This window comes from Sinocyclocheilus grahami, unplaced genomic scaffold (genome assembly GCF_001515645.1).
Source record: "Sinocyclocheilus grahami isolate Dianchi unplaced genomic scaffold, SAMN03320097.WGS_v1.1 scaffold32.1, whole genome shotgun sequence".
Lineage (NCBI taxonomy): Eukaryota > Metazoa > Chordata > Actinopteri > Cypriniformes > Cyprinidae > Sinocyclocheilus > Sinocyclocheilus grahami.
The window spans coordinates 182,602-198,898 of record NW_015505211.1 but is presented as its reverse complement, the minus strand read 5'-3'; the positions used below and the strand labels follow the sequence as shown (position 1 = coordinate 198,898).

Here is a 16,297-nt window from a genome sequence, read left to right as displayed (position 1 = left end):
CACACACTCACACTCACACACTCACACTCACACTCACACTCACACTCACACTCTCTCTCTCACACACACTCTCACACACACACACACACACTCACACACGCTCACACACACGTCACAATACAGCGGCGGCCGTCACAGGAAACAGCATTAGAGACGACAAGAAACAACAAACATACAAATAAAAAATACATATAATGACTCCAATGTGTGTGTGAGTGAATGTCACCAAAACACTTATTTTACATAAAAAAGGTCAACAAAGACTAATTTTTTAGGGGTGATTAAGTACATTTATCCCTCAAATTCTTAATAACAGTACTAATTTTAGGATTTAAAAAAGGATCTCTCAAATTATCATTAAATAATAAAAATACAATAAAAAAAGTATTACTATAACGCATCTGGATTAATTTATTTATTGTAATTCTCATTATTCCTAAATATTCTCACCAAGGTAACAGTACATTTTTACTGCATTGCAATAAATAACGGATGATATTTCACATTAAAATGGTAAAGGCTAATTTTAGGACTATTATGTTTTTATTTTATTTTTTATTATGCTTTTTGCATTGTAACACTATTTTTGACAATTGAGTACATTCACCCCTCAGACTCTCATTAATAAAATAAATAAATAAATAAAAAAAGACCATTAATGTAATGCATCTGGACATTTAACTTTTTTTTGTTTGTAATTCTCATTATTCCTGTAATAAAAAAATGAATGATATTTTACAAAAAAAAACGTTAGTGAGGACTAATTTGAGAACTATTGTTGTTTTGTTTGGTGGTGGTTGTTTTGGATTGAGACACTATTTTTGACAATTAAGCACATCTACCCCTCAAATTCTCATTAAAACAATAAAATAAAATAAAAGTCATTAATATCTGGAATTTTTTTTTGGAATCCCCATTACTGTAACAGTGCGTTTTTACTGTATTGCAATAAAACTTCTAACTAAATAGTTTAGTTCAGCATAAATACATTACAACATTGGTGCATTCAAACAACAAATAGATCAATAAATGTCACATGCATTCACATACAGAAGTTTTGGGTGAATTATGCTTAACTGTAATGGCTGTTCATGCTACTGGTGTTATGTACAGGCTTTAATGTCTCGAAGTAAAATGCTTTATTCTCAGTGATGTTGAGCTGGATGTGTGTTCTGTGATATTGTTGTGTTCATGCGTATCTGGTTTCTCATAAAGGTCTCGCTGGCCTACTTCTCTCCGGCTCTAATTTTAACCGTGATTCTGTCAGGAGGAGCGATCCAGCGCTATATTCCTCATTCTCACTGTAATGGCTTATTAACGACTCAAATGTTATTCCAAACCAGAGCCTTTTGTTCTTGTCAGATATTAAGATGGGCTTTAAAAATCCCATTAGTTTCGCGCGGCAGATTTCCGCTGAGATTCGCTCCCTTCTCGCCACAGGCTCTTACGACACAATTCCAGTTCCTTCACAAACCCACACTCGGAGAGACGGAGATTCAGAGACGATCAGAGCGCTACTGTCTTCAGATTAGAGAGGAGCGAGTAAGACGCCTTTATCCCGGATAATCTGCCTCTAACAGGCCAACTTTAACCAGCACTGCTGACACTCACACATCCACTAATCAGCTTACAGATCATCAGATGACCAGCGCAGAGAATAACACACACACACACACACACTCACACGCACACACGCACGCACGCACGCACGCACGCACGCACGCACGCGCTCACTCACACGCACGCACGCACGCACGCACGCACGCGCTCACTCACACACACACACACACACACACACACACACACACACACACAGAGACACACACACACACAAACACAGAGCGAGAGAGACACGCACACACACACAGAGACACAAGCACGCGCACACACTCACACACACACACAAAGACACTCACACATCCACTAATCAGCTTACAGATCATCAGATGACCAGCGCAGAGAATAACACTCAGAGCAGCAGCAGATCTCGCCGTCTCTGTTGTGTCAGAAATATTTCTGTCCAGCCGGTGAACAGGAAACACTCGCCTGAACATCTGTTGAACTATATATATATTTATAAATTTTTTCTCTTCTGTGTGTGTGTGTGTGTGTCTCTCTCTTTCTGTGTTTGTGTATGTGTGTCTCTGTGTGTGAGTGTGTGTGTGTGTCTCTGTGTGTGCGTCTCTCTGTGTGTGAGTGTGTGTGTGTGTCTCTGATGTGTGTCTGTGTGTGTGTGCGTGTCAGAAGAAAGCGGCTGCAGCTCGGTGTGAATGCGGTGTATTCCCGGAGCTGATCAGTGAGCAGCAGCAGATGGTGGTGTTGATGAGGCTGAAGCGGCTTCACTCTCTCAGCTCTTTGAAAGCGTCGGTCAGAGAAAGCAGCGTCCCGTCGGGAAGAACCGCGCGTCTGCTGAACAATAGCAGGTGAGCAGATGTGCGCAAACGCAGACGGACGACTAACACGGTTTAATTTACTCTCAGACAGTGATAGACAGAAACGATGAGGACGAGAGTCACTGCAAACACTGATCACCTCGTCCAGCGTCAGGAAAGCACTTCTGCTCAACATCAACACTCATATTACGTCACTGCTCAGCTTGACCTGCACTGATTCTTGAGTTGTCCGTTTTCAGACAATCTGATATGTCGTGTTGTGGAATGTGCGCACAAAATTTCTATTACGATTATGATGGTTAATTTAAGTTAGCTGGGAATCAAACCCATAATCTCAGAGTTTGTTTTTAGTAACATTTTTGAGATTTTATGAATTAGTTGAATTCGTTTTTGTTTAAACTTTTAGTTTTCATTTGAATTTTAGTTATATATAATTTCGTTTTTAGCATTTTTTCTTTTTTTCCATTTCATTTCTTTATTTTTAGTAGTATATATATATATATATATATATATATAATAGTAATATAGCTATATAGTTCAGTTTTCATTTTAATTTTAGTGATTTCTTTAACATGTCTATACTAGTTTTATTAATATTTTAAATAGTTTTTCAGATTTTCAGTTTAATTTGGTTTCAGTTATTTTTGTCATTTGTATTAGTTTTTAATGTCTATAGTATTTATTAATATTTCGAATCATTTTTTTATTTTTAGATTTTCAGTTTTCACTTCTATTTTAGTTATAGAAATTTGGTTTTACAAATTTTTTGTCATTGTATTACTTTTTTAAAATACCTATATAGCCTATATAGTTTTTATTAATTCAGTGTTAGCACATTTAATCCATCAAGTTAGTTGCCTTTGCAACTAGATGAAATAAAACATGTTTAAGCTATTTAATATTTTATTTTCAGTTAACGTTTATATGAAACTTATTATAAAATGTTTTAAAAATTTAAATATTTACAATACTGTTTATAATATTTATAATTTGTGAAAACAAACATGTTTAAGAAATTGTTGTTATTTATAGTTTTAAAAATCATATGTTCTCGTCTTTATTTGTATTTTATTTTGTAATGTGTGAGAAGTATTAACATTTTTCACAGTGTGATTTTTGATAATTTTCCATAAAACTGTACCCAGAATATGACCTCACTAAAGGCCTTTTTACACCAAAAACAATAACTATAAGCATAAAGTTGAACAATCTACTCCACACAACAACTAGGAACGATGCCAAACTACCAGTGACTGACTGACAGTGACTTCGAACTCGAAACTAAAACAGTAAAACACGAGCTGAACATCTGAATCGGACTCTTCTGAGGTTTCTGGATGTTAATGTTTGAAGGTCTGGAGATTTCAGAGTGTTTGTGTTCATCTCTCTTCCCTCAAGTCTTGTTTTACATCTCTGATTTTTACCAGGGTTCGGTCCGGAGAGGTTTCGTTCATTTAGTCTTTAATAAACTCAATAGAGCTAACAGATCTGAGTTTGTCTGTGATCGGGGGAAATGAAACTCCAGAGGACCGAGGGCTTCACTCACCCGGCCGACTTCAACCAGATTGGTAACCATGACGATAGTTGCCGTGTTCTCCTGCCACACCATCCTCCAGAAGTCATAGATGGTCTCCTGCATCGGACCTGAGGAGCAAAGAACTCATTTCACACAAACAATCACGAGAATAATGTCGCAATACATACAGCACATTCACACTCTTTAAACATTTCTCATCAAATCCAGGTGAACTGTATTGCTCTATATTCATACAGTGTGTCAACAGCAGTGTTATTTAGTTTTTTCCTTATGCAAAAATAAATTTTGTTCTTTTGATTTTAGGCTGAAATGTGACCTGGACACTCGTTGAGATCGACTCCTCCAGCACAAAAAGCCATTTAACAATCCACTGAACATAATCCAGAGTGACACCGGAGCAGAAGTCATGAAGCCATGCTCTTTGTTGGATTATTGGATGTGTTTTCCAGCAGCGGAGCTGAAATTTCAAACACCTCATTCATAAATGCATGCAAACAGATTTGTGCGTCTGCGTTTCCATTAAAGCTCCAAATCAACTTAATAAGGGCAACATGTTAGCCAGCGCCCGGTAATAACAGCGCAGCCGAAGGAATTAAAATCACGCGTTTAATTAATTCTAATTAGCATTGTTTTTAATCAACAAGCAAATTCCAAAATGACTTTTGACAAGCTAATTAGCTCATGCAAATCTGCGCTCACGTTCTCCGGCGCTGATGCATTCGCTCTGAGCCAAAGCAAATTACATGCAGCAGAAAAAAAGACAGAAAAACACGAGCGAGAAGCAAGATTTTACATATTCATACGCACACAAACAGCGGCGTTAGCAAACACTCGTGTCCTGGAGAACTCTTTAGCGATGACTTTGCTCGTGGGCGAGTTCTCGTTATCGTCTGAGCCTGACGAACTTAATTAAGATCTGTCAAAACTAGACGCCTCTTAATCACAGTAATGTACTGGATCCTTCCTGATGTGCTTCGTTTAATTACATTTATCAATGTGAGGAGTGCAGATGACCGTCAGGAAGAACAGTAAACGTCTCAACAATATCTCAATCGTTTCTCACAGACAGAAATTAGACTAAATGGAGTGCTTTTCAGATGTTTCTCCTAAGAAAAGACTCCAGTATCTCACATAATCTAATATGTGTCCCTGCAGCACAAAAGCAGTGTTAAGTCGCTGGGGGATATTTGTAGCAATAACCAACAATACATTGTATGGGTCACAATTATACATTTCTCTTTTATGCCAAAAAATCATTAGGATATTAAGTAAAGATCATGTTCCATGAAGATATTTTGTACATTTCCTACCGTAAATATATCAAAACTTAATGTTTGATTAGTAATATGCATTGCTAAGAACTTCATTTGAACAACTTTAAAGATGATTTTCTCAATATTTAGATTTTTTTGCACCCTCAGATTCCAGATTTTCAAATAGTTGTATCTCAGCCAAATATTGTCCGATCCTAACAAACCATACATCAATGGAAGCTTATTTATTCAGCTTTCAGCTGATGTATAAATCTCAATTTCGAAAAAATTGACCCTTATGACTGGTTTTGTGCTCCGGGGTCACACATGTCTCCTCAAAGTCTCAAACTGCACTCAGTCAATGATCTTGTTATGATCACATCAACATTTTCCACACTCAAAATTGTCCACCCGTTTGTATATCTTCTGAGGAATTTTAGGAGAAACATCTGAGACAAAGTTCTTACGTCAATAAAAGTGATGTGTGAGCTATAAAAGAGAAAAGTCTGAGCTTGTGAACACACCATGATATAATGGTAAACTCAGCAATTTCTTGACGTGTTCTAGAGTGTTGACACTCCACAGCATCTCAATTTTTGAGCAATAACGAGTCCAAGCAATAACATCTATAATCCTAATCATGATAAACTCTTTGTTGTAGAAGTATTCCCAACGAGAAACACACACGCAGCGTTTAGATAATCCTTAACTAGCTAAATCCTAAGCGTAGATCGGATCTCACGTCCGGACCGCGCCGGGAGAATTGCGCTGACATTTGCTGTAATTTGCTGATCCTCTAAGCGGCTCGCTTCAGTCCGCTTCAGCTGTAAGTGGAGTCAGCCAACAGCAATTACTGAGCGAGCGCTCAGCGGGAAGAAGACTTTAGCAGCGCGCTGCTGTCAGGCCGCTGTTCCCGCACCGGGGGACTAATGCTTTCATCGTTCTAGCGAGCTCGTTTCAATGAGACCTCGGGGATTCGGCACGGCAAAATTATTCCCATTTTTTCAGCCGTCATAGAAGACGAGTGCAGCTGCTCGTCTGACGCTCACGTGCGCTGCATTTATGCACGACTCCCGTCGTTTGCTCACATTGTGCCGGGAAATATTCCTAGTGTGTGTAATTGAGTCCTGGACTTACACTGTCACTGATTCTTTTAAGTGGAGGGAACTTTTAATGAACCTTCGTCTATGTTTCATCTGTGTCCTGAAATAAAGATTCTCGATGTTCAGAGTGATAATTCACACAGAAACGCAAATTCTTCTTTCTTCTGTGCAACAAACAGTTGGTGCTTTTAAGTAAGACTGGGGTACAAACAACATTTTCTAAACATCTTTCTCTTTTTTTTTTTGCATTTCACAAAAGAAAGTCATTTGTACATTAGCGCTGCACAATTAATTGACTTATAAATAAAATCATGAAATGCCGTGCTCATCTGAAAATGAGGAAATAAATGAAATATTAGTATTGCAATTTTAAGGCTGTATTGTAAAATAACATTACTTTTGATCAAATACTCTTTCGTTAGCATGAATTTTTATATGCGATAAATTATATATTATAAAACCATATAATATAATGATATATTATATCGCATTTATATGTGATAAATGATATTTTATAAAACGTGTATCAATATAAATATTCAATTATAACCTTTTAATAATAATTAAATGCAAATGAAATATTTGTATTTTTAATTATATATTCAATCTATAAAACAATATACATATATACTGTAAAATAATATAATTGTTTATTTTACAGTGAAATATTACAACAGTAGTATTTCATATTTTGCTTAATATTTGTACGTAGTATAATCAGTCCCACAAACAAACACAGCACACTTGGAGATTTTTAGCAAAATTACTAAATCAATAAATGTAAAAATTGCAATTGCAGTAAACTTCTTATCAGATTTTTTCACCAAATCATGAAGGTGCGTAAATAATGACAGAATCTTCATTTCTGAGTGAAAGGAATTCTTTAAAGGATTTTCCTAAATATTTAACGAGGAATTACAGCTTTCGAGCTCTTAGAAATGACGAAGTCATTAAAGAGACACAATAAAACATTTACAACCATTAATCATCTCTCCTTCAGCAGTAGAATGATAAAAAAACAAGACAAAATTACTCTAAGAATCACTCGTATGCAAAATACAAACAAGTAATAAAATAATAACGTAATCTTTCTAAACCCGCAGCGCTGGATAAATGAGGAGCAATCAGTGTGATGTTCACGGCTGCGTCTCGCTTTGATCCGAGCAACTTCAGGCTTGTTAACAAAAATTGCAATTGCAGTAAACTTCTTATCAGATTTTTTCACCAAATCATGAAGGTGCGTAAATAATGACAGAATCTTCATTTCTGAGTGAAAGGAAATCTTTAAAGGATTTTCCTAAATATTTAACGAGGAATTACAGCTTTCGAGCTCTTAGAAATGACGAAGTCATTAAAGAGACACAATAAAACATTTACAACCATTAATCATCTCTCCTTCAGCAGTAGAATGATAAAAAACAAGACAAAATTACTCTAAGAATCACTCGTATGCAAAATACAAACAAGTAATAAAATAATAACGTAATCTTTCTAAACCCGCAGCGCTGGATAAATGAGGAGCAATCAGTGTGATGTTCACGGCTGCGTCTCGCTTTGATCCGAGCAACTTCAGGCTTGTTAAAGCGTTTTCTGTCCTTGTTCTGTTAAAACTGATTTTGCTTTGAACGCTGGCCTGTGATTGAGAAAGACGACAATGGTTTCTTCCCAACCGTCATTAACTGAGAGACCCGTTAAACTCAGTAAACAGGTGAGTGTGAACACTGAGATCACAGAATACACTGCTAAATTATACCAAGTGCCCATAATGGAATCTCATTGGCTGTGTAAACACTAAATGAGCTCTGATTGGCTGAGTCTGTGCTGTGCAGTGTGTGGGACTGGGTTGTAAACGGCTGCTGGACAGCACAGAATGAAAGGACGGAGAGGGAGTAAGTGAAAGAGGCGTTTTAGTGGCTGCCGTCCCTAAAGACGAGCCAGGCGTCGCTCCGGTAAACAGGTAATTACGCCGCTCCAGCGCAGCTAAACCAGTCTATTAAAGGAAGTGATTGCGTTCCGAGCGCTGGAACTCACCGCGGTCCGGCACTCCAGAAACATCTCTCAACAATTAACTAGCAATCAGACACGGCCTCCAGGGGCATGCTGGGAGAACGCATAGCGGCCAGACGCATAGCGGCTAATCCATTTATTCTGTACTAAACCCCCCACAACAACAACAAAAGATGATTAATTGTTTCAAGACGCAGTTTCAGCATTAAATGGCTCAGTGTGTGTGTGTAACAACTTCTAACACACTTCAGTCCAAAGTTTCCAAATTTAAATGGTTTAGAAATTATTTGGTCTAAACCATTCAGTGTGTTCTGAATATAGGACTCAGTGTGTTATAGAGGAGGGTCTCAAATCTGATTTTCTTAAAATATTTGAACCTAGAGCACAAAAGCAGTGTTAAGTCGCTGGGGGATATTTGTAGCAATAGCCAACAATACATTGTATGAGTCACAATTATACATTTCTCTTTTATGCCAAAAATCATTAGGATATTAAGTAAAGATCATGTTCCATGAAGATATTTAGTAAGTTTCCTACCGTAAATATATCAAAACTTAATTTCTGATTAGTAATATGCATTGCTAAGAACTTCATTTGAACAATTTTAAAGATGATTTTCTCAATATTTAGATTTTTTTGCACCCTCAGATTCCAGATTTTCAAATAGTTGTATCTCTGCCAAATATTGTCCTATCCTAACAAACCACATATCAATGGAAAGCTTATTTATTCGGCTTGTATAGATCTCAACTTAAAAAAAAATTACCCTTATGACTGATTTTGTGGTCCAGGAGTAACATATCTTGATATATCTAAAGGGGTTCCCCAGGGTTCCATTTTAGGACCTATTTTTTTTTCTATTTATATAAATGACTCGGGTAAGGACACTCAAGCAAAAAAACAAAACAAAACATTTTTATGCTGATGACACTATTATTTATACACTTGCTCCAATTTTAACACAGGCGGTGAAAGAGCTTCAGACTGCATTTCAGTCACTGGAAAGTGCTCTGGTGAGCTTAAAATCACAGAAAACAAAGTTCATGTTTTTTTTCAAAGGCTCATTCACACGTAATTGATAATCTTAGCATTTTTACATCTGATGGTAAAACTATTGAAAGAGTACCCTCTTACAAGAACTTGGGCATTTGGATTGACGATAAACTTTTATTCAATGTACATATTGCTAATCTAATCAGGAAGCTCAAAGCGAAGCTCGGCTTTTATTTTAGAAATAAACCTAATTTTACGTTTAATGCCAAAAAGAAGCTTGTAGAACTCCAACTTTATTTATAAAGCACCTAATAAAACAACCAAGTTGACCAAAGTGCTGTACAGGAAGTTCTATTAAAAGAATATAAAAGCAAATAATAAATAACCCCCAAAAAAGAAGAAGCTACCTTCCTAACTGTGCTCGATTATGGTGATATATTATACATGCATGCAGCCTCCTCCATCTTAACATGCCTCGATTCAGTGTACCATGCTTCATAACATTTGATCTCAAATGCATAATCCAGTACTCATCACTGTATTCTGTATGAGATGGTGGGTTGGACATCACTAACCATATTTAAAACGAGATAAATTTGTGTCTTCTGGTGAATTTAAAGAGAGTGGTGATGGAGGCTTGTGATTGTTTTTGTTGAGAGGATATTATGTTTTAATCTGGTTCTAATGTGTATTTGTTGTATTTTTAAATGTTGTCTGCCTTGGCCAGGTCTCTCATGTAAAAGAGATTTTAATCTCAATGAGACTTTCTGGTTAAATAAAGGTAAATAAAGTTTTTCAGACACAAAATAATGACCGTTTGTCTTACCTTGTGTGGCGATGTAGTGATTGGGTCGATGGTAGCCCTATAAAAACAACAAGAACCATAAAACATTACATCGTGGAACATGGAAAAATTCTATTTCAACTACATAACATCATAAAAATTTTAATATTTTGGTAACACTTTACAATAAGGCTCCATTTGTTTACATTAGTCAACTACATCAGTTTTCATTTTAGTTTGCCATTTTTTTTATATACGTCTATAGCTTTTATTAATTTTTATTTTGGTTTCATCTTTAATTATTTTAATAGCTATTCGTTTCTAGATGCATTCATAAACTAAATGAACATGAGAAATGTTGCTTTGTCAACCAGCTGAAATCAAATAATTTTTGAGATATCATTTCATTTGATTATTTCAAGTGACACGAATGTGTTTATGGTTTTAGTCGACTATAATAACCCTGATTTAACTATAATAAACGCATTGGTTTACAGTCAGCGCTTGATATTCTCGTCACTGGCTGATATCACAGTAATTCCTCAGCACAGATTGTGGGATTATGTTCAGAATAGGCTCAGTGTCTGTGGGATTCAGTTAATCCGCTCATTTCATTTGTCAAGCGTCTTGTCTCTGCAGCGCCACACTCTTCCTCCTCTCCGCTCCTCTTCCTCCTGATCTCAGCGTATTTAACTGTAATTAGCGTCTGGAAGAAAGGCTCTGATGGAGAGGCGACGCATCTATCAGCTTCTCTCTTTATCTTTATGCGGCCCAGCGTGAAATTTGTTTATGTCTGAGCCGGAGAACCGAGAAAACCATCTGTTTACACACCGGTGTGCGTCAGACCAGCCAACCTTTCATTCTTTACAGAACATTTATTATAAAAATACACAAAACATTTTTAAATCCTAAAACTATAAGATGTTCTAAAATGGCGTTTTGGTTTGTGTTTGTTCACGTTAACTGAACACCAAATGAAGACAGACCACAAACTTCTACTATATATTTAATAATTTAATATTATAATTTATAATATCTATCTATCTATCTATATAAATTGTATCTTTATAAATCTTTACTGACACTAAATTTAAACACTTTTGTTCCAAATACAAAACTTCTTTAGAAGCTAAAATTGTAAAAAAGTTGCCAAAATTGTATTATATATGTATTTACATGTGTATTTTATAAATCATGTTACCATTACTACAGACTAACCTCAACCTAAAACTCAAATAATAATAATAATAATAACAAATAAATAACTAAATAAAAAAAAACATAGTTTGCTTTATTTTAGATTTTTTTTTACCTTTATAAATTAATAAATAGAATTTAGTGAGCAAAAATAAAACTTCTTTAGATATTAAAATGAAAAGAAATGAGCTAAAATGGTGTTTGTGTTTGTTCACGTTTACTCAACTCTAAATGATGATATACCATAAACCTCTGTTTTATATACAGTGGGTACGGAAAGTATTCAGACCCCCTTAAATTTTTCACTCTTTGTTATATTGCAGGATATATCTAAAGGGGTTCCCCAGGGTTCCATTTTAGGACCTATTTTTTTTTCTATTTATATAAATGACTCGGGTAAGGACACTCAAGCAAAAAAACAAAACAAAACATTTTTATGCTGATGACACTATTATTTATACACTTGCTCCAATTTTAACACAGGCGGTGAAAGAGCTTCAGACTGCATTTCAGCCACTGGAAAGTGCTCTGGTGAGCTTAAAATCACAGAAAACAAAGTTCATGTTTTTTTTCAAAGGCTCATTCACACGTAATTGATAATCTTAGCATTTTTACATCTGATGGTAAAACTATTGAAAGAGTACCCTCTTACAAGAACTTGGGCATTTGGATTGACGATAAACTTTTATTCAATGTACATATTGCTAATCTAATCAGGAAGCTCAAAGCGAAGCTCGGCTTTTATTTTAGAAATAAACCTAATTTTACGTTTAATGCCAAAAAGAAGCTTGTAGAACTCCAACTTTATTTATAAAGCACCTAATAAAACAACCAAGTTGACCAAAGTGCTGTACAGGAAGTTCTATTAAAAGAATATAAAAGCAAATAATAAATAACCCCCAAAAAAGAAGAAGCTACCTTCCTAACTGTGCTCGATTATGGTGATATATTATACATGCATGCAGCCTCCTCCATCTTAACATGCCTCGATTCAGTGTACCATGCTTCATAACATTTGATCTCAAATGCATAATCCAGTACTCATCACTGTATTCTGTATGAGATGGTGGGTTGGACATCACTAACCATATTTAAAACGAGATAAATTTGTGTCTTCTGGTGAATTTAAAGAGAGTGGTGATGGAGGCTTGTGATTGTTTTTGTTGAGAGGATATTATGTTTTAATCTGGTTCTAATGTGTATTTGTTGTATTTTTAAATGTTGTCTGCCTTGGCCAGGTCTCTCATGTAAAAGAGATTTTAATCTCAATGAGACTTTCTGGTTAAATAAAGGTAAATAAAGTTTTTCAGACACAAAATAATGACCGTTTGTCTTACCTTGTGTGGCGATGTAGTGATTGGGTCGATGGTAGCCCTATAAAAACAACAAGAACCATAAAACATTACATCGTGGAACATGGAAAAATTCTATTTCAACTACATAACATCATAAAAATTTTAATATTTTGGTAACACTTTACAATAAGGCTCCATTTGTTTACATTAGTCAACTACATCAGTTTTCATTTTAGTTTGCCATTTTTTTTATATACGTCTATAGCTTTTATTAATTTTTATTTTGGTTTCATCTTTAATTATTTTAATAGCTATTCGTTTCTAGATGCATTCATAAACTAAATGAACATGAGAAATGTTGCTTTGTCAACCAGCTGAAATCAAATAATTTTTGAGATATCATTTCATTTGATTATTTCAAGTGACACGAATGTGTTTATGGTTTTAGTCGACTATAATAACCCTGATTTAACTATAATAAACGCATTGGTTTACAGTCAGCGCTTGATATTCTCGTCACTGGCTGATATCACAGTAATTCCTCAGCACAGATTGTGGGATTATGTTCAGAATAGGCTCAGTGTCTGTGGGATTCAGTTAATCCGCTCATTTCATTTGTCAAGCGTCTTGTCTCTGCAGCGCCACACTCTTCCTCCTCTCCGCTCCTCTTCCTCCTGATCTCAGCGTATTTAACTGTAATTAGCGTCTGGAAGAAAGGCTCTGATGGAGAGACGACGCATCTATCAGCTTCTCTCTTTATCTTTATGCGGCCCAGCGTGAAATTTGTTTATGTCTGAGCCGGAAAAACCGAGAAAACCATCTGTTTACACACCTGTGTGCGTCAGACCAGCCAACCTTTCATTCTTTACAGAACATTTATTATAAAAATACACAAAACATTTTTAAATCCTAAAACTATAAGATGTTCTAAAATGGCGTTTTGGTTTGTGTTTGTTCACGTTAACTGAACACCAAATGAAGACAGACCACAAACTTCTACTATATATTTAATAATTTAATATTATAATTTATAATATCTATCTATCTATCTATATAAATTGTATCTTTATAAATCTTTACTGACACTAAATTTAAACACTTTTGTTCCAAATACAAAACTTCTTTAGAAGCTAAAATTGTAAAAAAGTTGCCAAAATTGTATTATATATGTATTTACATGTGTATTTTATAAATCATGTTACCATTACTACAGACTAACCTCAACCTAAAACTCAAATAATAATAATAATAATAACAAATAAATAACTAAATAAAATAAAACATAGTTTGCTTTATTTTAGATTTTTTTTTACCTTTATAAATTAATAAATAGAATTTAGTGAGCAAAAATAAAACTTCTTTAGATATTAAAATGAAAAGAAATGAGCTAAAATGGTGTTTGTGTTTGTTCACGTTTACTCAACTCTAAATGATGATATACCATAAACCTCTGTTTTATATACAGTGGGTACGGAAAGTATTCAGACCCCCTTAAATTTTTCACTCTTTGTTATATTGCAGCCATTTGCTAAAATCATTTAAGTTCATTTTTTTCCTCATTAATGTACACACAGCACCCCATATTGACAGAAAAACACAGAATTGTTGACATTTTTGCAGATTTATTAAAAAAGAAAAACTGAAATATCACATGGTCCTAAGTATTCAGACCCTTTGCTGTGACACTCATATATTTAACTCAGGTGCTGTCCATTTCTTCTGATCATCCTTGAGATGGTTCTACACCTTCATTTGAGTCCAGCTGTGTTTGATTATACTGATTGGACTTGATTAGGAAAGCCACACACCTGTCTATATAAGACCTTACAGCTCACAGTGCATGTCAGAGCAAATGAGAATCATGAGGTCAAAGGAACTGCCTGAAGAGCTCAGAGACAGAATTGTGGCAAGACACAGGAGGCCAAGATAGAACTTTTTGGCCTTAATTCTAAGTGGTATGTGTGGAGAAAACCAGGCACTGCTCATCACCTGTCCAATACAGTCCCAGCAGTGAAGCATGGTGGTGGCAGCATCATGCTGTGGGGGTGTTTTTCAGCTGCAGGGACAGGACGACTGGTTGCAATTGAGGGAAAGATGAATGCGGCCAAGTACAGGGATATCCTGGACGAAAACTTTCTCCAGAGTGCTCAGGACCTCAGACTGGGCTGAAGGTTTACCTTCCAACAAGACAATGACCCTAAGCACACAGCTAAAATAATGAAGGAGTGGCTTCACAACAACTCTGTGACTGTTCTTGAATGGCCCAGCCAGAGCCCTGACTTAAACTCAATTGAGCATCTCTGGAGAGACCTAAAAATGGCTGTCCACCAACGTTTACCATCCAACCTGACAGAACTGGAGAGGATCTGCAAGGAGGAATGGCAGAGGATCCCCAAATCCAGGTGTGAAAAACTTGTTGCATCTTTCCCAAAAAGACTCATGGCTGTATTAGATCAAAAGGGTGCTTCTACTAAATACTGAGCAAAGGGTCTGAATACTTAGGACCATGTGATATTTCAGTTTTTCTTTTTTAATAAATCTGCAAAAATGTCAACAATTCTGTGTTTTTCTGTCAATATGGGGTGCTGTGTGTACATTAATGAGGAAAAAAATTAACTTAAATGATTTTAGCAAATGGCTGCAATATAACAAAGAGTGAAAAATTTAAGGGGGTCTGAATACTTTCCGTACCCACTGTATATATATAATTTTTACTTTTATAAATCGACTGAATTTAGAGAAGAAATAAATACAAAAATAAATGTACATAATTTTGTAATAAAACAAAAATGTAACTTTTTTACGAGTAAAAGTAAAATGAGCTAAAATTGTGTTTTTGTTCATATATATATATCTTGTTACAATTGTTACATACTAACTCTAACCTAAAACTCAAAAGCTAAAGTATTGTTTACTCTATTTATGAATAATTCACATCTCTAAAAAGCAAGCTGGTCACATTGAGCCGAGTTCTGGCTAAAGTTGATTAGGAGTAACTAACGAAGCCCTGCCTGGACTCATGAAAGATTCAGTGCGTCTGGAGTGTGTGATTGTGAAGATGAACTGGAGGCGTGTTGAGAAGAGGCAGAAGTCTTTATCAGTGCTGATGGACTTCAGGGTCAGGGTTTCTCTGCTGAATGTTAAAACCACACAGACACACTTTAATGATCTGCCCTGAGAATTCATCTCCAAAACAAATGATTATTATTAACCGCCTTCTGCTTCTTTACTGATCCGCCTCATTAACTTTACCAGAGTAACACAGACACACCAGTAAACCTCATTAAAGGGCACGTTCACGCACAAAATCATCATTCTGTCGTCATTTACTCGCAGCTTTGCTCCAAACCGGTTCAGTTTCATTTCTGTGCAGCTGCTCTTTTTTATTTCATTTTACAATTCTGATTGTTTACATAATAAATATTAATACTTATTAATAGTAATATTACTACAGTACATAAATTTATTATTTAATTGTAATTATTCAATATTAATTAATTAATGATTAAGAATATAAAAAATAAAAATATTATATATTATATATAATAAAAGTATTAATATTAAAATGTTACTAACATAATTAAAATTAAATAATATTAACATTTTTAAAATTTAAATATAATTTTTTCAATTAACATTTAAAAAATATAACATAAAATACAACATATATATATATATATATATATATATATATATATATATATATATATATATATAATAAAGACATGATAAAAA

At 35.1% G+C, this 16,297-nt stretch overlaps 1 protein-coding gene across 1 annotated transcript in view; it reads right to left on the bottom strand.

The window, feature by feature from the left end:
* The window catches only part of LOC107578441 (receptor-type tyrosine-protein phosphatase mu-like), a 74,070-nt gene that overhangs the window by 19,079 nt on the left and 38,694 nt on the right, over positions 1 to 16,297 (bottom strand). Inside the window, exons 7-8 of the mRNA XM_016264400.1 lie at positions 12,605 to 12,641; positions 3,940 to 4,037 (exon numbers count right to left, since the gene is read on the bottom strand). Of these exons, the coding sequence (XP_016119886.1) occupies positions 3,940 to 4,037; positions 12,605 to 12,641 (135 nt within the window). The remainder of the gene's footprint in view (positions 1 to 3,939; positions 4,038 to 12,604; positions 12,642 to 16,297) is intronic.